At 42.9% G+C, this 21,441-nt stretch overlaps 1 protein-coding gene across 17 annotated transcripts in view; it reads right to left on the bottom strand.

Annotated features, from left to right (window-relative positions):
* Nucleotides 1-21,441, bottom strand: part of dst (dystonin) — a 76,243-nt gene that overhangs the window by 11,410 nt on the left and 43,392 nt on the right. For all 17 annotated transcript variants that reach the window (XM_085922626.1, XM_085922624.1, XM_085922612.1 and 14 more), the window contains 39 exons: nucleotides 21,104-21,256; nucleotides 20,799-21,032; nucleotides 20,428-20,700; nucleotides 19,675-20,223; nucleotides 19,372-19,548; nucleotides 19,133-19,256; nucleotides 18,830-19,038; nucleotides 18,439-18,756; nucleotides 18,193-18,359; nucleotides 17,949-18,105; nucleotides 17,705-17,831; nucleotides 17,517-17,567; nucleotides 16,787-17,022; nucleotides 16,317-16,446; nucleotides 15,888-16,087; nucleotides 15,167-15,665; nucleotides 13,500-14,968; nucleotides 7,522-7,683; nucleotides 7,208-7,378; nucleotides 6,783-6,949; nucleotides 6,376-6,535; nucleotides 5,890-6,216; nucleotides 5,659-5,743; nucleotides 5,324-5,565; nucleotides 4,970-5,176; nucleotides 4,726-4,845; nucleotides 4,553-4,660; nucleotides 4,262-4,480; nucleotides 3,978-4,181; nucleotides 3,602-3,827; nucleotides 3,258-3,484; nucleotides 3,058-3,180; nucleotides 2,877-2,978; nucleotides 2,098-2,199; nucleotides 1,823-1,996; nucleotides 1,585-1,740; nucleotides 1,255-1,452; nucleotides 884-1,012; nucleotides 328-489 (listed from right to left, as the gene is read on the bottom strand). In XM_085922626.1, the coding sequence (XP_085778752.1) occupies nucleotides 328-489; nucleotides 884-1,012; nucleotides 1,255-1,452; nucleotides 1,585-1,740; nucleotides 1,823-1,996; nucleotides 2,098-2,199; nucleotides 2,877-2,978; nucleotides 3,058-3,180; nucleotides 3,258-3,484; nucleotides 3,602-3,827; nucleotides 3,978-4,181; nucleotides 4,262-4,480; nucleotides 4,553-4,660; nucleotides 4,726-4,845; nucleotides 4,970-5,176; nucleotides 5,324-5,565; nucleotides 5,659-5,743; nucleotides 5,890-6,216; nucleotides 6,376-6,535; nucleotides 6,783-6,949; nucleotides 7,208-7,378; nucleotides 7,522-7,683; nucleotides 13,500-14,968; nucleotides 15,167-15,665; nucleotides 15,888-16,087; nucleotides 16,317-16,446; nucleotides 16,787-17,022; nucleotides 17,517-17,567; nucleotides 17,705-17,831; nucleotides 17,949-18,105; nucleotides 18,193-18,359; nucleotides 18,439-18,756; nucleotides 18,830-19,038; nucleotides 19,133-19,256; nucleotides 19,372-19,548; nucleotides 19,675-20,223; nucleotides 20,428-20,700; nucleotides 20,799-21,032; nucleotides 21,104-21,256 (8,844 nt within the window). The remainder of the gene's footprint in view (nucleotides 1-327; nucleotides 490-883; nucleotides 1,013-1,254; nucleotides 1,453-1,584; nucleotides 1,741-1,822; nucleotides 1,997-2,097; nucleotides 2,200-2,876; nucleotides 2,979-3,057; nucleotides 3,181-3,257; nucleotides 3,485-3,601; nucleotides 3,828-3,977; nucleotides 4,182-4,261; nucleotides 4,481-4,552; nucleotides 4,661-4,725; nucleotides 4,846-4,969; nucleotides 5,177-5,323; nucleotides 5,566-5,658; nucleotides 5,744-5,889; nucleotides 6,217-6,375; nucleotides 6,536-6,782; nucleotides 6,950-7,207; nucleotides 7,379-7,521; nucleotides 7,684-13,499; nucleotides 14,969-15,166; nucleotides 15,666-15,887; nucleotides 16,088-16,316; nucleotides 16,447-16,786; nucleotides 17,023-17,516; nucleotides 17,568-17,704; nucleotides 17,832-17,948; nucleotides 18,106-18,192; nucleotides 18,360-18,438; nucleotides 18,757-18,829; nucleotides 19,039-19,132; nucleotides 19,257-19,371; nucleotides 19,549-19,674; nucleotides 20,224-20,427; nucleotides 20,701-20,798; nucleotides 21,033-21,103; nucleotides 21,257-21,441) is intronic.

Genomic DNA, 21,441 nt, shown 5'->3' with positions numbered 1-21,441 from the left:
GGGCTTTTTCAAAGGATGGTATTTATTTATTGTCGCTAAACAAGTAAGAGCATGTTGAGTGCTTTTATGGCGGGATTCATTTATATTGATCGCAGTAAAATATTGTATATGATTATGGTGTATGCTTCATAATCCATTTTCTATAACACTTTGTCCTCATTCCTGTTGCAGGGGAGCCGAACCTAGCTGACTCTTTATGCCTTATAATTTGTCGTTTTTTATGTTGCTATATACTCAGCAGTATTATAGTATGCTTGCTGTATGGTACATATATTCTCTTCTTTGTTGTTGCAATTTGAAAACAATAATCCAATGCTCGATGCTCACCTTCCTTTCAGCAACTTTAGCCTGCACGGCTTCCCATTTGTCTTTCAGGTTGTTGAGGTCATGCTCCGTGTTGCCCTCGGGCGTCATAGCGAGCAGCTGTTGACCTTTGGTCATCAGGTCCTTGTATAGCTCCTCCTTTATCTCCAAGGCAGAACACAACTCCTGCGTGGGTGACATGATGCAACAGTCATTTGGAGGACAACATTGGAGGTCAGCAATGATATGCAAAACCTGACAAAAGCCACCATGTTCCCACAAACATTTAAACAGTATCATGTTGGTACTTTAGCAAGTTATCTAGAAATGATGCCTCCAAATATGTTGCTAAGAGGCAATGAGCTGTAGAAGTACCATAAATGGCGAAAAAAGAGGAAAAAACAACATTCCTGGAGACGTGGAAGTCAGATAATGCTGAAAAGGTTAAGAACATGGGAAAACAGTGGGAAACCATCAGTGTCATCTATTTTTCACACTTCAGATCAACACAGAGGAGAGCACCCGTCTCCTCGAGGACCAGGCCATCTGCATACTCACTCTCGCATTGTTAAACACGTACCAGATGGACGTTAAGCTGCTCGCGGGCTGTGTCTGGTAAGCCTCCCACAGCCTTTGAAGCCAACAGCTGACGTTCTGTGTCTTTCAGCCATTGCAGCATATCTTCCACCTCACCATGGAAACCCTGGGCCTACAACACAATACAACCTGAGTCAGACAAAAGGTGTCACACATACTCATTGTGCGGAACGCTCCGATGGGAGAGGTTTGCATTTCTTTGCGACCAAAACTTTGCTTGACAAACATTCTGTTGCACATATGTTAACATAAAAAAAATCGGATTAATCCTCACATCTGGTTGTAATGCCAAAGCTATTTATACGACTTGAGCAGCTATGTCAAATAAATATATCTCATCGTGTCTTTATATACCTGAAGCAGAGCGCTTTCCAGTTGCTGCTTCCTCTGCTCAGTCTTTTCCAAGATGGCCTTCCAGCGCTGGTCGAGGTTCTCCAGTTTGCTCCTCAGGCAAGAGGCTTCCTCTCCAGCACTGGATTCCACGAGATCATTCCCTGCTTTGTTCACCGTCTCAACTGTTGATTTGTGAGCCAGTACGTCAATTTGAAGGACCTGAGGAGAGAAAATGGTGAGGAACTACATTAAATAGGGCATCATAAAAACCCTTCCCCTGGTTGTCGATCTTCATACAAAATATTGACTGTACGTATGCTCAACAAAGAGATAAGAAATGAGAATACTTACATGATGCTTGGCCAGCTCAATTTCAATAGCTTTGGGGTCTCCCCCTGCCTTTCTCTGCTCCTTGAGCAACTCCTCAGTGTGGTTCATCCAGGCCAACAGCTCATCCAGTGCATGCTGGAACTGTCCCAGTGCAAGAAGGCCTCCCTCTAGTTTGTGCTGAAGTAACAATATAAAACACATTTACATGGTGCAGTGACACCACCACTAAGATATCAACCGTTGTTTGATTTTTGGGCACCTGCCGGCTGATGATCTTCTCATCCAGGTTTCCCCACAGCATTTTAAGCTCGTACATTGGCTCCTGGATGGCGCAGCGGTCAGACTCCTCTGTCACCTTCTTGAGAAGGAGGCTCGCTTGGTGGTTCAGGCGCTCCATCTCAATCTGCAGCTGGTACGCCTCAACTTTGAACTCCTTAAAAACATTAAAAAGTCATATTGGCAATATAGATATGAAAGTTTACATACAGAAACTGCACCTCTGCACCTTCTCATTTTGTTACGTCTATACTTTACCTTGAGCTCAACAATTTGCTGCTTGACAGTTTCGAGGTCTGTGCCCACAGGTGACATGGAGTCCAGTTTGCTCTCCAGGATATCCACCCAGTCAAACATACCCTGCGTGCAAGGCAAAGAAACACGTCACCAGAAGTCAAAGTTAGCCCAGACTGCTCTGAAGTAAATCCAGATAAAAATTGTTAAAGAACAAGGAAAAACCAAGTCTCGTATCATTTAAAAGGATTGTAAAAGGTAATTTTACAATTACTCATATCAAAGCAGTGGATGGAGGGACAATTCATGTGGGTTGCAGTTTGATCCAAATATAGTAAAGCAGCGTGGGTGGCGTCGCAATTAATTGGATGCTCATAAAACATTGTAGCTGACTGTGATGGATGGCACTGCAATCTGCCTGGTGTGGTTTTAAACCAACAGCCTTGAAAACAGTCTGGTGCAATGCGAGTTTTCATGTATTCTTATCACTGCTGCACAAACTGAAAAGGCACATGATTTAAAAAAAGTTTGACTTTTACAACAATCATTAATCTTCTCCTACAAGACATGCATGGTCATAGAACACTGCAATATATCCAAGTGGGAAAAATTCCCAGATGGAAGAGAATGAAAGTACCACAATAATTTCATCGGCCCTTTGATAAAATAATGTCATCAATTTTAGTCTTCAAAGAATATACTGCTTATCCCAAGTTAGTAATTACATCAATCGAGATGACGTACAAACTTGACATCTTTTTCAGTTTATGGTTCCGTAAGTGAATAAGCAGTGATCAACGTACCTGCAGGCCATCCTGGAATTGCACTGCACCCTGCATGGCCTCCTCCAGCCTGTCAACTCGCTCTTTCCAAGTCTTGTTGAGGTTTTCCCATGCCGAGTTCACCTGGTGCAGAAACACCACATGAATGATACAAAGCACTCTGAAAGAATGATTGAATGGATCATTAAAAATGATTTCACACCTCATCAATGCTTTTCTTTATCACAGGTTTGTCAGGTTCTCCGCAGGCTGTCATGAGCTCAGAGCCTTGGTTTCTAACAGAATCCAGCTCCTCTTGAAGCCCATCAATCTCCTCTTTAAAACCCTATGGAGATAAAATACAAAATGAAACCTCCCATTCGTCTTTTTCCCTTTTTATGTAGCAGCTGTTTCTGCGCAGACCTCAACAAACTCTTGCTGCTGTTTGACAACTGAAGGATCCACCCCTGGCTCTTCCAGTTCCCTCAGCAAGTCCTGGCTGTCCTTGATGGTGGCGATCAGAGTGCAGTGATCGCACCAGAACCTTTCGGCGAGGTCCATCACATCCAATAGCTTTGCCTCGCGCTCCTCCAGCAAGACTTGAATATCACTCCATAGGAACACCATATGGTCCATTTTGTCTCGTACAGCTAGTGCGAGGAATATATTAGTTCCATCTTTACGCAAAACATGTAACAAATGCTATACAATAATAATATATTTATAAAATACGTGAAACGATATCCATGTTTACACATCAAGGCTACCTTTGGCAGATAACGCTCTGTCTTCGGACCGTGCAATCATCTCCTCGCCTCGCTGCTTCAGGGTCTCAAAGGAAGGCTGCAGTTTCTCCAGGTCCACACTAACACTTTTATTCTCTGTTATCTGCTCCTTGATTTTCTCCACCTCCGCTGAAATGGAGGGAGGCTGATGGAGGCGCTCAGCAATTCGCTCCAAGGATTCCAGCATGGGGTCGATTTTATCATGGAACTAGTGTGGAATGAAAAGGAAGAGTGATTTGGGTCACTATTGTATTTGGGGGGGATAACTTTTACAATATAATTATTAGAAAAGCTTCATGATAAAGTGACCAGGTAAATGTGATTCAAATAAATGTGCAGGGAAAAAATGCCTTTTCACCTGAGTGGATTTGGAGATGGCCTCATCTAGCTCGGCTGCTCTCTGTTTGACGTCACTCTTCAATTTAGTGTACAGCTGCTCGGACGTTGTGTACTTCTCCCTGATGGGCAGCCCTTCCTCAGGACTCAGTTCCAGTAACTGAGGTCCAGTCTTATTCATCTTGTCTATGTGTGGTTTGTGTTCAGCAATCAGCTCCCGCATTTGCTTTAGAGGACATACATTTTTTAAGCAACTTGTAAGGCTTTTAAATGAAGATGTTGATTGTACCACCAGCGCATTCCTACCCTAAGTTCCTCTTGTTGCTGCTTGAGTGTGTCGTACTCGATGGCGGGTGGAGGCAGCTGGTTGAAGGTCTTCAGGGTTTCCTGAAGCCATGGTGACAATTCTTCATAGGTTTCCCAAAACTGGCTTGCAAGAGACTGAGCTCTTTCCAGCTGCAGAGAGCGCTCGGAGTTCAGCTGACTCACCGCACCATACTTCTCTACAAGAGTCTGGGTCTTGGCCTGATATGAGACAAGATATTGTTATATATGTAAAAGACAGCAGATACATAAATATTGGAGATTGTTTTTCACCTTTAACAGTTCCTTTTCCTCTGGCTTTTTGCTGCTCATGAGGGATTTTCCTGTTTTCACGATTGCATCCACAGAGTCTTTGTGCCTCATGATATCCATAGAGAAGACCTGGAAAACACACATAAGTGAGTTTGGTTGAATGTTGAACAAATCACACCCTCAAACAAACTGACCTTATGTGCTTGTAGTTGGGCTGCAGTTTGGTCCTGTCCCAATCTGATTCCACCCATTGACAGTAGCTTACTCTCAGCATCTGTAAGCCATGCTAGTTCAGAATCTGCTGCTTCTTCAAACTGGGTGGAAACCACAAAACAGAATTACTCTCGGGAAATAGAAGACAGCTAAAGTAGAACAAAACGGAATGGGGGGGGGGGGGGGGCTAGCTGAGAAAAAATCACTCCATTCATTCTGGCTCACCTGCTGTGACTTGAGAATGTCTGCGTTGATCCGGTCGACCTGCTGAGTGATGCTGTCACAGACAGCTCTGTACCGCTCATTGTCCTCCGTCACCAGCTTGTCAAGACCTTCTCGGGTGTGCCAGGGAATGAGATCCAGCAGGGAAGTACTCAATTCATTCAGCTTGTCCACTGCAGCTTTTTTGTCTTTCGTCTCCTTTAGCAAAGTCTGCAAAACAGGTTGCTTGATTGAATTATTTCATGTCTGCCTAAAGATATACTCAATATTATGCATCTAAATAAATTGTTTCATCGGTACTGTCTTCACCAGTTTGGGGAATACTACCATGCTATCTAAAGATTAAATTATTTTTACCTTTTGAATGTTTTGGGCTTGAGTGAGCTGCTCGCCGATTGGCTCCTGATCCACATAAGAACTGACTTGGGCCTCTGCCTTCATCAGCCAGGTGCTCAGATCATCGTGTGTTTGGTGCAGCTTTGTGGAGAGACTCAAAACACGCTGCAGTGTGTTCAAAACATTTTCACTCATGGAGGTGATCTCAGCATACTTTGTTTTGATTCCATCTAATTTTCCTTGGATAACAACAACCTCATCACCTGTAATAAGACCATAGCGTATTATTATAGGGCTTGACAGTGAATGAGTCAAAGCCTTGGTGGTCAACTATTGTGTACTATGAGGGAGTATACCTGTTGTTTGCTTCAATAGTTCCATTCCATTGAAGAGGGCTTGGTCAACATTCTTCTTCCTCAATTCAATATCATTGTGTAAAGCCTAAAATGAAAATTACAACGTTAAACAGTGACAAGGCACATGTCTTTGGAGATTAAAATATATTGAAAAATGACAACATTTAACTGAAAAATGATTAACTTGACAGAAAAGACAAAAGGATGCTGGGCCTAGGAAGAAGTGAGTACCAGTTGCTCTGCCATCTGCTTTTCAAGTGTGTCTACTATGTGGTCCTCCACGGACACTTCTTTCAAACGTGCGTGTGCCTCACTGAGCCAGTTCATGAGGGCCACCTCGTCCTCTCCAAAGAGCTGGGCGTTGGCCAGGGCCTGCTGCAGTAACTCGGCTTTCCTTCTGCAGCGCTCCTGCAGCTCGATGTAAGCGGCCTGCGTGGCGTCCAGCTTGGACTGAACAAAGTCCTTGTCATCAACAGAGCTCACAGCTTTGAGCATCTGACCCAGACTGACAGCATGAAACAGGTCTTTACTGCGATTCATTATCTCCTCTTCGATGGTCTGAGCATGATGGGAAGCAATGCGACACAAACAGAAAAGACAAACAGAAAACCAACTGAAATTGAATGGAAATGGAACAAATGAAAAGTAAAAAACAAAAACTGGATGGATAAAAAACTTAAGGGGTGGTGCACTGGTGACCATGACAGGATATATTACCTTATGATAGGAGATCTGTTCTTCAAGCTTCGATGTTTCCGTGCCAACTGGTTCTGAGTTGGAGAGGCGCTTCTCTGTGGCGGCGAGCCAATCGCTCAGAGGTTCTAAAGTCTCATGGAACTGCTGAGTGACCACCAAAATGCTCTGCAGTTGCTTATGCCTGACACACACAGGAGAAAACATAGTAGTATACAGCATGTTGATGAATGTCTTCCCTTATTTAGCTTAGTGGGGCTAACCAATATATTGGAAAGATTTCATTCAATACACAATAATATCATGCAAAAACATTCTCAAGTATCAATAAAAACAGGTACACTTTATTAAGCGCAAAATTATATTAAATGTATTAAATTAACTTGGTATTTATTTATACAATAAATAGACTCAACAGTGTGCACACTAACCTGTTCTCAGCTTTCTTGAGCAGAGTGTCCCACCTCTGCCCAAGGGATTGAACCTCTTTTGCAACCTTTTCCTTATCCACTGACTCTGCCAGTTCTGCAACCTTCCCCCCTTCGCTTTTTATCAGCTCCACTGTGGGCTTACGGTCATCCAACAGTCTCTGTAAGAGCTGCCACAGCGAACAAAGGAGAAGACTTATTGGGCATCATTAAAATGCTCTGAGCGCCGGCGTTTCTTCATGTTGGAAAACAGTCAATCACAGGCACGTATTACATCTCCATTACATTCTTAAAAGCTTTAAGAACTGCAATCAAGTCGAACAATAAATGTCATTTAAAGAAGATGAATTGTAAAGCTGTAATTGTTGCAAACAGAATGGTGTTTTATGTACTGCAAGTGGCACTGAAAGCACACAAGGCATGCTTACTTTCTGCTCTTGTATCTGTGCCTTGACCACTTTGAACTCAGCAGAAGGAGGCTTCTGATTGGCCATGAGCTCCTCCGTGTCTGTCAACCAGCTGAGCAGAGAGTCCAGAGCATCATGGAACCTTCCACAATGCAACAGGGCTTCATGCAGCTGGGCTGAACGCTCAGCAATCTGCGGATGACAAGGTAAAAATAGATCTCAACCATTAGGAGGTCACTTTAAAACAGTCTCTTGGATAGCACCAGATAGAAATGAATTTTACTAGGACTTCTTTTTTGAGGTTTTACCGAAATGATTGATAGTCAATTGCATACCTTTTTATTGAGCGTGTTCCACTTTGTGTTAACCTTCTCCAGGTCATCCTCGAGCTTTTTAGTATTAGTGCCTCTGGCGGCGTTCTGGATCAGCCCCTGACTGATGGAGTTGATGTCTTGGAGTTGTGTCTGCAAAGGATCAATGTCTTCCTTTTGGAAAGCCTGCAATTAAAAGCAAAATAATTGGATTCTTGGAGGTGCACCATCAGGGGGAACAGACTAGCGATCATATGGAATGATAGTGGGGACCCCAAAAGCCACTTAAAATGGGCACATACTGCAATTGAATCAGCCACAATTCAATCAAATGCTATCAGGGACAAACAACTACACTTTCATAAGCCTGTGTAACACAGAAATCCCACAAAAGAACCACATAGTCTTTTTCACACTCGAGATGGAAAAAGTGAATATTCTGTCGGAATAGTTTGGTTTCACCATTTTGAGCCCATGCTGTTCATACAGACTGCAACTACCGTACATGCATTACCAAATCAGACTAGCACTTGAGTCCCCCTCTGCAATTAACACGAACATTACGGAATTACAATTAGAATTTATTTATTCATCTTCTGAGCTGCTTCTCCTCACAAAGATTTTTCCACAAAAGTCAGACAATTATCGCAACGCGAACTCATGAAGGAATTGATTTTAAAAGCCTCTTCAGCAAAGGTCAAAATATTGCTGGTGTTAATGGATAATGCATAAATCCCCATGAAACCTAATTTCTTTATTTGGAAAAGTAGCTTCTATGAGTTAACATCTAAGAATTATGTGTCATATAACTTTACGACTTTTTCAGAACCCATTTTTACGCTCACCAGTTCTCTGAACCCATTCATAAAATGATCATTCTAAACCTGCCATGACAGTGACTTCTTCCAGATCCTGATGCACAACTTCCCCAACATTGCCAGGTTTAGTGCTTTGTTCTACCATTGGAGCCAAGCTTATAGTGGGAGGCAGCTGCTTATAATCACACAGACGGACGGACAGACGACCTTCCATGCAAAACTTAATTCACCCATCATGTAATCAGATATGTACTGCACAGCGCCAACACCAACCCGTTTGAAGATCCCTATCATTCAGTATGTCATGTTCTCGAATGAGGATGATGTCAGAATGAATGAAGAAGCTATTTTCGGACACCTGTGATGTAGAATAAGTTTTACAGTCTACTTCTGGACACATGGCATTCAGCAGCGCTTCAATCTCTTCCGCATGTTGGAATGCGTGTAAATCTTTGGGCAGGCAGTCCTCCACTGACTGCAGGAATTCTTCCAGCTCTTCCATATTGTATTGGGACACCACTTGCTGCACAGCGCATGGTTTGGTTTGCTGACGGCTATCGATGGGTAGAGTTACAGAGTTTCCGTAAGTCTCAGGCTGTCTCGCCAGCTCAGTGTCTTCCTGTGATGACACACCCTCTAAGAGCTCAGCGGTGGATAACTCTTCATAGTCTGTTAAAGTCTTCGTATACCACCCGGAGGTTTCGTCAAGAGTTCTAAAGGCTGACCCAGAAGAAGATCTCCCAATGGAGTGCTTGTGTTCTCCACGATTCAGAGTAACCTTTCCATTCGAGTTTACCATGTCAGATTGCACCTGTTGTGGCTCTTGAACAAGGCAACCACTTTGGTGGAGGGAATGATTCTCCCGAGTAGGCGTGAACGGGAATTCATCTTGTCCTGAACTTAGGGACCGAAGCCTCTTTAAGTCCCCAGACAAGTGCATGGCCTCTGAAGAAGAGAGGCTCCTTGTGCCAGGGCCCGGCTTTCTGTGGGATCGTTGAGCATGACGTTCCCTCTCTACAGTAGGACTATACAAGCCAGAGTCTTCTTCGGATGTCAGAGAGCTGGTCACACTCTGCCCTCTTCTTCCGCTGATCAATCCTGGTCTCTCCACACTACCGGAACATAAAATTCCACTGTGGCCGGCATACTCTCCAAGATTTGTCGGGGCAAACGTCCGCCATGACCGCCGATATTTAGGTTGATTTTCTCCACTTTGGGGACGTGTCTTTGGCAGCACCGTATCTGTCGCTCTGATGACATTCCCGTTGAGTTTGAGTCCGTCAAATACGGCCCGCTCATCCAACAAGGCGGGTTTACGAGTACGAAGCTCAAAAGAACTGGAGTTGGAGAGGACTCCATTTCCACACAGGCTGCTAAAGTCAAGAGTGCGGTGGGTGTAGGGTAAGGTACCCGCAAAGTGGCGGGATGTGAGGCTACCCTTAGAGCTTGAGTCTATCTGCTCATTGAGCCGCACAGTGTCATAAATGGACCTCTGAGGCACATAGCAGTCATCAATGTTCAGGTCCTCCTCCTCCCCCTTCCCCACGCAGGACGGGTTTTGTCTGAGGCAATCTGGTCGGCTCAGCGGTTTCCCCATGCCAAAACATACACTCTATTGTCTACAAAGAAAAAAAAGAAATCTACTATCTGATAGGCTTGTTTCAGTGCATGCGTATTCGTAGAATAAAAAACTGTGCAAATTAGTTTTCTTTTTTAAAATATCCTATAAATAATAAATATTTGTGTATTTTACATAAAAATAGCATCTCATAAATTATGGTGCATGGATATTTAAAATCGCAGTTAAATAAATTATGTTCCAGTGCTGAAGTTTCATCGAGGATCCATTTAGGCTCTCCATTTAGGCTTCTCCCTCATTCCACTGACAAAAGTTAATCCCATTTCTTCTGGTTCAAGGTGCATCCTTTTTCCTCTGAAATGTTGGCAGCATCAATCCTGAAAGTCCCAAATGTGCAAAGTGAAATATCCACGCGTGAATTCCGACAGGCTCTCGGAAAAAGTGTGGCTTCTTCCAATGTGCGCTGGTACTCGAAGGATAAACAAAACAGCCTGCCCTTTCTCCCTCGCCACTCGGCTTGCAATGACAGACACCCTCCTGGCAGAGGCTTCCATGCCCCGCCCCCGTTCATTATTCCCACAACATCTGCCACAACTCCATTTGTGCTCGAAACTGCACCGACAAATGCTGATTGGTCAACGCGACCCTCCAACCCAACCCCCCTTATAATTCCCCCTTTATGTCTGCGTGGCTTTTATGACTTCTCTTCCAAGTCATCTTTTACATCCTGACATAATCACTTTTCTTTAGGGTTGGTTTTTTCTTTCAAATTGCCTGGCTCTCATCACAATGTTTTCAACTCTGTGTAGATGATCCTTTTTTTCATTTTCTTTTCTTCCACCGGACGGTTGTGTTGAACCCTGCAGATACTCTTAATTACTCTGGAATGCTGAGTGAGGCACAGGTCGCAGGTAATTTAACACCGGCTGCCATGCCAAGTGCAGGAAGGGTATTTTTTTTGTCTTGTGACCGGAGTAGAGAGCAGCAAAGCAGCGGGAGGATATCAAGCAGATGATGACAGGAATTTATTTTTGGTGGCCTGATTTTCAGCGCCACCAAACGACAAAAGGAGCAAACAATCTTAACTTCTTTGTTCCGATTATGACGCATGAGTGGAGATGGAAAAATATGCTGACAGAGATGAATTACCATCTGAGATCTGCTGGGATTAAATCATTCTCCATCATTCTTGATTTCTTATACATTTTAGTATTTGTTGATGCTGTCCATAATTCTGTACTTTTAAAGTTTGTATTGTATTTCAGCAAGACCAAAAAGTTGATAAGTGCGATAAAAAAACCTTGATCATAAATTTTTCCTGAGCTGGACTATTAATCAACCTCCAACTAAATAAAGACAGAGCTCGAATGGCCATTGGACTCAAACTAAGCAATCTGCTAATTTTCCCACATTATGAAGTGTTTCGCAGGAATCTCAAATGTATTATACATATAGACTTTATTTTCCTCAGTGCTATGTTTTGCTTGGCCAACAGTTCTTTCTGATATGCTTTTTCAGTCTACATAATACGTGTATACAAAAAACGATTTCACTTTTGGTAGAAATGTTTTCTTCCAGCCAATTACTTGTTATTGCCATGAAATTGATGAGACATCTTTTGGCTTTGTTTTACTGCTTATTCAGCAGATGGAATTAAAAAAAACTCAGACATAGGAGTCTGTTTCAAAGTCATTGTAATGGAATAGTAGTTTGAAATTGAAGATCGTCATCTCAGGCAGTCATTGCCACGGCAACCAGAGATAACAAACAGTCATGGACTATAATTTCATGAACCAGCCTGATACCCGGCCACCTCTCTATTAATTATTCCATACTTCTGCTTGAATGTGTCATTCCTGTGTGTCAGTGAGTAATTTTTTTCTTTAACGTAGATTCGCTCCAGTGACTAAGAAGACCGATATTCCATTTTAAATGAAAACAGGCTCTGATGTAATGTCTGAAGAGCACGAGTCACCAACGCTATAACCCCCAGCGCATTTTAGTCATTAAAGTGCGAATGATCACATACAGTACATACAAATAACAGTCCATACAGTATGCACCTTTCACAGGCAAGCTTCTTGAGCTGACGTCAGGCATATCTCTTTCAAAACCTGACCTAAAATGGTAAGAGCCCGTGAAAGAGAGCAACCCAAGAGCCCTTCTTCTCTGTTTATTCTTCTCTCACTTAAGTCAGTAACAACTCTTATCCACAGACTACACATCAGAGTATGATGCCATTGGATTGGGTTGTTTTAAGCATTAAAGCTAGTGCGAAGAAAGTCTGATTCTGCTTTTGACAACCCTTTGACATAAATGAATACAAAGGGGTTTTTCCCACTAATTCCCAGCTGATTCCCAGGACAAAGAGGGGTTGAAAACATCTCCTCCTACCCAGCAGGAATCCCCCATCCTATTAGAATCTTTGCAATTCAAAAGGAGCTGTGACATTGTGGCACCCCCTCTTTTGTACCCCCCAAAAACAAAACAATCCTTTGACCTACATATTTCCAGAGACACATCTGTGTCACTGGGCCAAAACACATCTGTTTACATTGTTTTACTGTCATGTTACTTAATACTGACCTCAAGTGTTTATCATGTTACAGTTCTGAATGTAGGCTAATCCTCTTTTGGGAATACTGCAAAGGAATTTATAGGCTTTTAAAATATTTGTGTCAAAACCTTGTTAATAGCTACATTTTATCCCTCACTGATAACAATGACGACATGCAATGTGGGGGAAGTATTCAAAACAGACCTTCAAGATGGATCATGGATATATGGCTGTGATGACGTATATGTCAAAGTTAAAACCATCAATAATGATATCACAAAAGTTTATATTGTGTATGGGAAAGGCGTGTTCATCACATATCCCAGTTAGAAGAAATTGGGAGGAGCACATTTCTGATCCAGCATGGCTGTGCCTCAGTGCACAAATCAAGCTTGGATGAGTTTGGTGCGGGAGAACAAAGTCGGTGACCCCGGCCCTCTCTCAGATCCAAACACAATTAAAATACTCTATGACCTCACAGATGTTGGCCTGAATAAATGGGACTGAGATTCCCAGAAACACACTCAAACATATTTGTCCTCAAAAGAGTGCAAGTAATAAAGGCAAAAACTGTTCACCTCTATATTCGCTTTCTTTCCTGGTTGTTACTTTAAGTGAGCACATCAGGAAAACGGAACTTGAAGCTGGCTCCAATGACTTGACATGGCTACAAAGAATGGAAGCCCATATCCATCATCCGGGACTAAAATGACACCCTGCTGGTCACCACCTGGCTGCGTCCCAAAAATCTACCTTCTGCCTTAAGCAATGGCTCTTTTGTTAACGGCTGATTTCTTTGACGAGCATGCAGTCCCTGGAGGATTGTGCCTTTTGTACTCAGAGGGTTCGAATGAAACCTCCTGGTCATGTGCTCCATTGTGAGTCGGTGCTATGGAAATGATCTGAATATTTTAGCGCTACTATGAAACTACATAAGTGGCTTAACAAAAAACTGTGATTGGCTTGATTCTGAACCTGAATTAGAATAGTTTTTTTTCATTTGTGACTGTTGTTGTGGAACAAGATAAATGTTCAGGCACGCACGCACCTTAAAAACCTCCAGTTGTTGATTGATAATGTCTGTCTCCATGCCGACCGCTCCTTGGGAAGCTTCCTTGTCTTCGGCTTTGCAGAGTTGATCTTCCACGTGTTGAAGTTTTCCACAGAACTCCTCCAGCTTGAGCAGAGTACTCTGCACCTGCCTCTCTCTGCCTTTGGCTCGGTCCATCAGCTTGCCACACTGCTTGCTCAGCGCATCCAGGTCTCTCTTCAGACCCAACAGGTCAGGTGAGGAGTCCGTTTCGAGCATCCTTTTACAGCCATCCCCTGCATCGGCCGTGTTGACCATCAGCGCTTGCAGCTGTGCTAAAAAGCTCTCAATGTTCTCCTGCTGCTCCTTAAGAACAACCAAGTCCAGATCCACCGGAGCCATGTTGTCCAACTCATCATCCAGGTCTGTGAAGCGTGTGAACATCTCGCGGATGCTGTTTTGGAACTGCCCGATGCCCTGCAATTTACTTTCCAGGACCTGGCATGTCTCTTCTAGCTTCTTGTTAAGGCTGCTGTATTCCTTTTCTATACTGTCAGCTTGCAGTAGCAAGTCTGTCACTCCATCAGCATCCGGGAGATCAACCACGAGGGTTTTTGCCAAGCTCGTAAGGTGTTCGACTTGGTTTTGCAGCCCTTCAAGGCTTTTCTGTTGGGCTTTCATGTTGGTCAAGTTCTTACTGCTGTAGGCCTGCACTCCCTGGGATTCATAAGCATCCAGGAGCTTCTTAGCTCCCTCTAGATGAGCCTTAGCCTCCTTGAAATCTTCATTAAATTCTTTAACTGTATGTGAGATCTTTTCCAAGGATTCTCTTTTGTTCTGTAGACCTTCCAATACACAGTCCACTCTTTTAGAAATGCTCGCCGCCTCTTTTTTAACTCCATCCGTGTCAGCGTCAGCCACCTCGAGAAGGCTCCCTGCAGCATTGTTCATCTGTTCCACCATCCCTCTGTGCTTGTCCACGTCCTTCTGAAGAGCTTTCACTTGAGCTAGAGCATCTTCTACAGCAACAGGCTCAACAGCAAGTTTGACTCGACCCTCTTTGGCTTCACACTCCTTCACCCAAGTGTGGAGCTTCTCCACATGCTCCTCAAACTTCTGAGCTCTCTGCAGGGCAGTCTTAAGTTTCTCACCCTGTGCATCGGAGCTCTTTTTCACTTCTTGCCAGTTAGAGGACAGGAGAGACAGTTGACCTTGCAGTGCCAACTTTTCTGCACCATCAGTGCTTTGCAGAAGCATTTCGCCTTCCCCTGCTATTGAACTGTAAGTGGCTTCTTCTTCTCTGAGCGCCACTTGCAGGTTATTGTGCTCATCCAGAGTTTTTTCAAGGACGTCCACTTTGGCAGAGATGGGCTGAGGTTTCGACTGGTCTTGCAGTTTCTGAGCCAGCCATGACTGGAAATCTTTGGAAGTCTGATGAAACTGCTGGGAGCTGGCGAAGGTTGAGTTCAGCTGCTCAATTTGTTTGGCTGCAGCATGACAAAAAGAAGACTCAGAGAGGATAGACTTCGTCAAGGCTTAAAAATTTGTTACGAGAAGAATGACTCACACTATGATCAGGATGTTAATCTTAACAAAAGTGAGTTTGAACAAAAATGTAATCTAGCTGTAGATGGAGCCACATTTTTTTTTCTTAACTCTATTGTCATAAAATAAAAATAACAAACCTGCTTTCTCTTCCAGCTGTCGCAGAGGTTTGCTGACACTCTCCAGCTGCCTATCTAAGTCAGCTTTCAGATAGTCCTCAGTCACCATCGCTGTGAGCTCCGCATGAATGGCTTCAGCCTCTTTCAGCTTCCCCCTCTCCTCTCTCAGCTGGACCGAGATGTTGTGGACATCTTCCAATTGTTTCTTCACCGCATCGGGCTGGGTACTGCTGGCTTGATGCCCGCTGAGCTGATCCTCTAGCTGAGCGGTGGTCTGGCCGAGAGTTCTCAACAGCTCTTGGAACTGCCCCGTCTTCACCGCAGCTTGGTCGATGAGGCCATCTCGCTGATCCAGCTGTCCTATAAGTCCTTGCCATTTCTCAGTAACAGTAGTGAGCTGCTCCCTCACCAGCTTCCCATTTGAGGGGTCCTGGCTATCCGATGAGTTTAAGATGGCAGATGCGGCTTCCTTTAGTTGCTCAAACTGAGGCTTGCGGCTCTTGAATTCATTCTGTAGGATCTAGATAAGAGAAAAAGTAAACCTGTTCAGTTTGTCCTACTTGATGACTGATTAGAAGAAATACCCTTTTCATTACACAGTAAAGGAAAATAAATCATAATTGTACTAAAATATAGTTGCATTTTATCAAGATAAAATAAACTTTTTTTTGGTACAGTAATATGTATATCTACCTTTATCTCTAAAACGTTGTACTTTTGAAACAACTTTAATTGCGATTACCTGGACTTGTTGCTTCTGCATTTTCAGCATGTTGGGGTCAATAGAGAGCGGTCCAAGGACACTCATCATCATCTCCTTCTCTGACAGCCACTGACCAAGCTGAAGTTGAGTACTTTGGACAATGTCCAAATTCTTGTTGGACTGCTCCAAGTGCTGCTTTCTCTCCAACGCGGAGCCACTGATATCTGCCCAAGCAGCATCTACAGCAACAGAGCATGAGTCAGCGTCATTCCGTGAAGTGTCCATATCTCACACTGGGCAGCATTTGGCTATCTAAAGGTGTTAATTTAATTTCAAAAAGCAGCTGCTATGACATTCGACGACAGGCAGGGTGCATTCTGGACAAATCACGAGTCAATCACAGCCTCAAGAGATTTTAAAAGTCAAATTATATTTATGGGATTCCATAAAATAACTATTAATGCTTACCAATTTCTGCCAACATCTGCTTCCATTTGTCAGCTTCTTGTGAGTTTGGATGAGTTTCAATCAAGTCAATGAGCTTCTCCCTCAGCTTGTGGAGCTGCTCTTTCTTCTGCTTCATGTCCTCTTCAAACACCTAAAGAACAAACAAATAATTACAGGAAAAAAAAATACGTTGGATGCTGTCTGTCCGTTCGTCCGTCTTTATTGAATCAATATGAATTGTAATTTCACGCTCGTTAAATTCGGCCTGAGAAAAAAGGCTTGCATCTTTATATGGATTGGAGATATTAAAGAGCAATATTCTTGCTCACTTCGCCGATTTTTAATTATATGAAATGAACTAAGATCATAATAGTAAAATCCATGGATGCGTCTTTTTTGCAGCATTTAAAGACAACCTGTCAAGTTGCTAGAAATTTTCACAGGATCATTTTTTTTTTTTTTAAAGAGTACTTAAAAAGTGCTCTCATCACCTTCTGCTGTTCAAGTTGTGTTTTCACTGCATCTTTCTCTGTGGCACCATTCTTCCAAGAAGCTGCTGTCTTTTTCATGTCCTCCAGCCACGTCATCATGTTTTCCGTCTCCTTTTTGGCATCCTTCAGCTCCCGCACGGATCCGTTCAGCTCAGCTGCTCGACTCTTCAGAGTGTCACCCAGACAGGAATAGCCCTCATTGACGAAGGACATATTTTGCTGAATTGTCATCAGCTCTGAGGAATTAATACAATTAAAAGATGAATAGCTTGTCGTTTCTTTGTTTGGCAAGTTAACACATTACTGACACAATGGTACACATTACAGGCTAATGGGCCCAAACATATTTTCAGAAAGTGAGAGAAGAATTTAAGATAAAAGTCGATGTGTTTTAGTGATTTCATGACCTACTTTATATAAATCATATACATCAACTCACTTTGGAAAAAGCTTTAGAGGTGACCTCATATCGTAAATGTACAGCGCTTACATTTGAGAATTATGTTAAGAGATACAAATATTTAGAAATGAAATCAAGTTCCAAAGCTTCTCATGCCAAGGTTTTCCCTGGTATAGAACAAACAGTCCAGACTTTATGTTAGACATAATTTGATTGTATTGCATGCCCCTAATAACATTTCAGTACATTATCCAGTCCGACAACATAGCCAAACCGAGGAATGTTAATTTCATTCACTTTCCAATACCCTCTTGCACACTCGATTATTACCTTTATTGGTTAGGTAGGAATGGCTCGCTGGACCACCACCGTTAGTAAGAGCTAATGCAAAGACATGAGGACAAAGCTTAAGTCAAGGACACATTTCTCAGTTAGCAATGATGCAACATTGACATGCACAATAATAACAATCTTGCACTTTTTTTATGATTCATACAGATGGTGTTGTGTGGGTTTACCTGTTTTGTTAGGGATCTTCGCTTTGGCAGGGGATGTGAGAATCGCAATGTGGCTACATAGTGAAGATCCTCTATTGTTCAAGTCCTGCACAGCAGGGCCTTTGGATGTCCATTCCTCCAGTAATCCCTATAAAAAAAAGTTTTATTCATCAGAATGTTGGATAAATGGCAGCTGGAGAGATATAAAATGTTGCTTTCATGATTTGGAAATTTGGATTTATCACAACTGTATCTGGTGACTCACAGTGACTACTTGGAGGTCCTTCTCCAAACTTTTTGCACTGCAACTTTTCTGCACCACGGGCACTTTCTCATTGGTCTCTTCTAGCCACTTGCTGAGAGCACTGGCCGCAGACCTAAACTCTCCGAGCAGGTCCTGACAGGATGATACCTCCTCTTCCCTGCAGAGGCGACAAAACAAGTCAGCAAGTGTCATTTGTTTACTCTGTGCACCTTTTTCACACGCAAAGTTAGGAAATGGAAAGTACTTTTCTTTGAGAGTGTCTTTGAAGGTGCTGAAGATGTTTGAGAGATTATCCATCTTGCTCTGCATCACTGCTTTGTTACCATCTTTGCTCATTTCACACAGCTCCTTCGACAACGTCTGCAACTTCTCCAAATTACTGGCATGTTCAGCCATCTCAGCTTTTGTTTTCTGGAAGAAAAAAACACATTCTTTGTTGTTTGTTTCAGCAACAGCAGCTAAATTGTATTTTTTTGGGCAGTCTACTCACCTGCGTTAGCTCAGAGAGTTCTTCAAAGGTTTTCCCTGGGCCGTCGGTCTCATGCAGATCTTGCGAACGCTTCATAACAAACTGCTGGACATTTTCTGCGACCTTCTCAAACTGCTCCACCTTGTCTTTAAGCTGTTCCAGACGTGAAACTTTCTGCTTGTGCTTGTCACAGGTGTCCAAGAAGCGCTGGGAGAGGGCATCCATCTTGGACTGCAGGAGTGCCGCGGAGGTTGGGTCGGCTGTTTCCACAAACTTCGTCACTTTAGATTTCATAGCTGCGATGCTGCTCTGGCGACTTGCTATGTCCTGCTCTATGGCCTTTAAAAGCACATCATATTATTTAGAATTTGACTCCAACACTGGAAAAAGAACATGAAAGAAAAACACATACTGTTTCTTTGCTCAACATATCTGTGATGGATGCAGAGTCCAGTGGAATTGTGCCATTCTCTTTCACGCTGTTTTCCACTCCCTCCATCCATCCCATCATCTCATCCAGTCCGTCCTGAACACTCATGGAGCGAGTCAAAGTCATCTGCAACTTCTCATTGCGATCACTCACAGACTTGGACAAATTGTCATACCGCTCCACAATGTCATCTGGAGCACAAAAACAAGTATCCGGTTGTCAATAAAACTTCAATAATCCAAATGATGATTTAAAAAGCAGCTATAAGGACATGTCGACTCTTACCTACTGTCTCTTGGATCTCATCTATGTTGCTCAGCAGGTTTCCATCAGATGAGATCAAAGAATCTGCTGTTTTGCGGAGCGTGTCAATAGCAGTCTGATGTCCGCTCATCTGACCTTGTAAAGCCTGCAGATGACAACATAAAGTTCTTAATATGCGGTGAGGAAGATAGAGTCAAAATAAAGCTGTCGTTACAAAAATAATAACAGCCATAATGCTTATAACCAATCAAGTTATATGCCTTGGTGTCCTCCAGCTGTGTCTGGAGAATTTGTGGCTCAGCAGCGATGGCCTCTGACTGCTGCTTTCTCGCCTCCTCTTCGGAACTCCCGAGCCACTTAAGTAGATCCGAACTTGAGTCATCGTATTTCTTATACTTGTCAACGACATCTTTGAGATTGTTGCCAAGTTGATTGCACTGAAATCAATTAAATGATAATTTAAGGTGTGGCATGGAATCAACATTTTTTTTTTCTAAGACAAATGCTGTCACCAAGTGGTAGATACGTGACGCTACATGCAAGTGATTTTCCCAACAAAATACCTGAGAGTGAAGTGTCTTATATCGACTAGCTGCAGAGTCTAGTTTGTCCTTGACAGCAGAACAAGTTCCTGAAGTATCCACTTGCATCAGGCTATTTTTAGCCACTGGGTCAGCGACTCCACATGCTTTTGCCACATCCAGAACTTTCTGGCCCGAAATGGTGATGAAACGAAGGTCTCCCTTGTGAGAGATGACATCCTCTGAAAAGTTCTTCTGTCTGAGAAGTTTGTCATTGAGGATTTTTAGTGAACCCGCTGAGGCACCCAAATGCTCCACCTCACCCTCAGCCTGTTTTAACCAGTCCTCAAACTCTTTGCAATCATCCTGAAATTTCTTCAGCTCCTCCTGGACACATTGTACCTGCTTCATCTGCTGCTCAGCTTGTGTGAGAGAGGCATTGTAGCGCCCCTTCAGTTCCAGAATGTTCTTCTCCAGTTTTTCCTTTTCCTGTGGAGACAGAACATCGGCTTGCTTGTCCAGAAGAGCTTGGGCTGACTGGGTGGCCATGATCAAATCCTGTTGCTGGGACAGAATCTCCTGATGGTGAGCCTGCAGCAACACAAAAAAGACATCAAGTATAATAAAAAAAAAAAACGTGTTGTACACTTCTCAGCCATAAAAGCATGACAAAAACTTCATACTCCAATTTGAATTCATAATAATATTATATATATGAGGATGAACAGCAAAAACTTTTTTTTTTTTGCCAAATACCAGGTTTGTGTGTCTTGTGATGCAGTAAATCAAACGTACCTTGACTCTTTCATACTGCTTGTCAACATCCATGCAGGCGTCACTTTGCCCATGAAAACCACTTTCACTTTGAAGTAAATTGTTTCCATTTGCATCATCCTTCTTTCCTTTCCGCAACTTGTCTAATGTCTCCTCTGGCACGTTTCCATTGTCTTTGCTTATGAGGTCTGTTTCATCAATGCTTCTTCCATTTTGATCCCCAATATTTGAGATCCAACCTAGTAGACTTTCTATTTTGTTCCTGCTTTCCTCAAGACGCTCAACAGCTGCAGCCTGAATAGACAATTTGCCATCAAGTAGCACAATAAAATATTTGCATTTACATTCTAGTAGTATACATTAAAGATGTATAAAGGTAAACATTTGCTTACCTTTTCACTCTCCTGCTTTATAGCAGTGGTTACAACCTTCTCTAAGTCTTTCCTGGACTCCTCAGCTTGTTTTTGGATAAACCTAGCTTTGCTTTTTGCTTCTTCCAACTTGGTCTCAATATCAACAATTTGCTCCGACGTCAACTTGCCCCGATTTTCCTCCAAAAACGTTTTCGTACTTGTTATGACCTCATTCAGCGCAGTGGCGTTTGTCAAGACATCTTTTTGCAAGGCCTTGAAATGACGCATTTAACAAGAGAAAAGGTTAGAACATGATGTCAATTAAAACCAAATGTTTGTTGTACCTGATGCTCCTGCTGGTACTGCTGGAGGTCTGTGACGCACTCGGCATTACTAGCCTGCTGTTGGTGCCCGATCAGACGGTTCTCAGTCAAAGTGAGACTGTCGCACACTTCCTCTAACTTGTCTGCAATCTCTTGCTGCCTTTCCAATATGAGCTGTAGATGAAAAAAAGGCAAGGCCATCTGATTATTAAAAATATTTGCTTAGACAGACAAAGTCAATCAAAATATGCATCAGAAATCTCATTGGGCATAAGATCTGGTATGCTGTAAACATGCTGGCCAGTCATCGCATTGGTCTTGAGAAGAAACAAAAAACAGAGAGACGTTACACAGATTGA

This window comes from Syngnathus leptorhynchus, chromosome 10 (genome assembly GCF_054491065.1).
Source record: "Syngnathus leptorhynchus isolate UIUO chromosome 10, UIUO_Slep, whole genome shotgun sequence".
Classification (NCBI taxonomy): domain Eukaryota; kingdom Metazoa; phylum Chordata; class Actinopteri; order Syngnathiformes; family Syngnathidae; genus Syngnathus; species Syngnathus leptorhynchus.
This window is presented reverse-complemented; position numbering and strand designations above follow the sequence as displayed.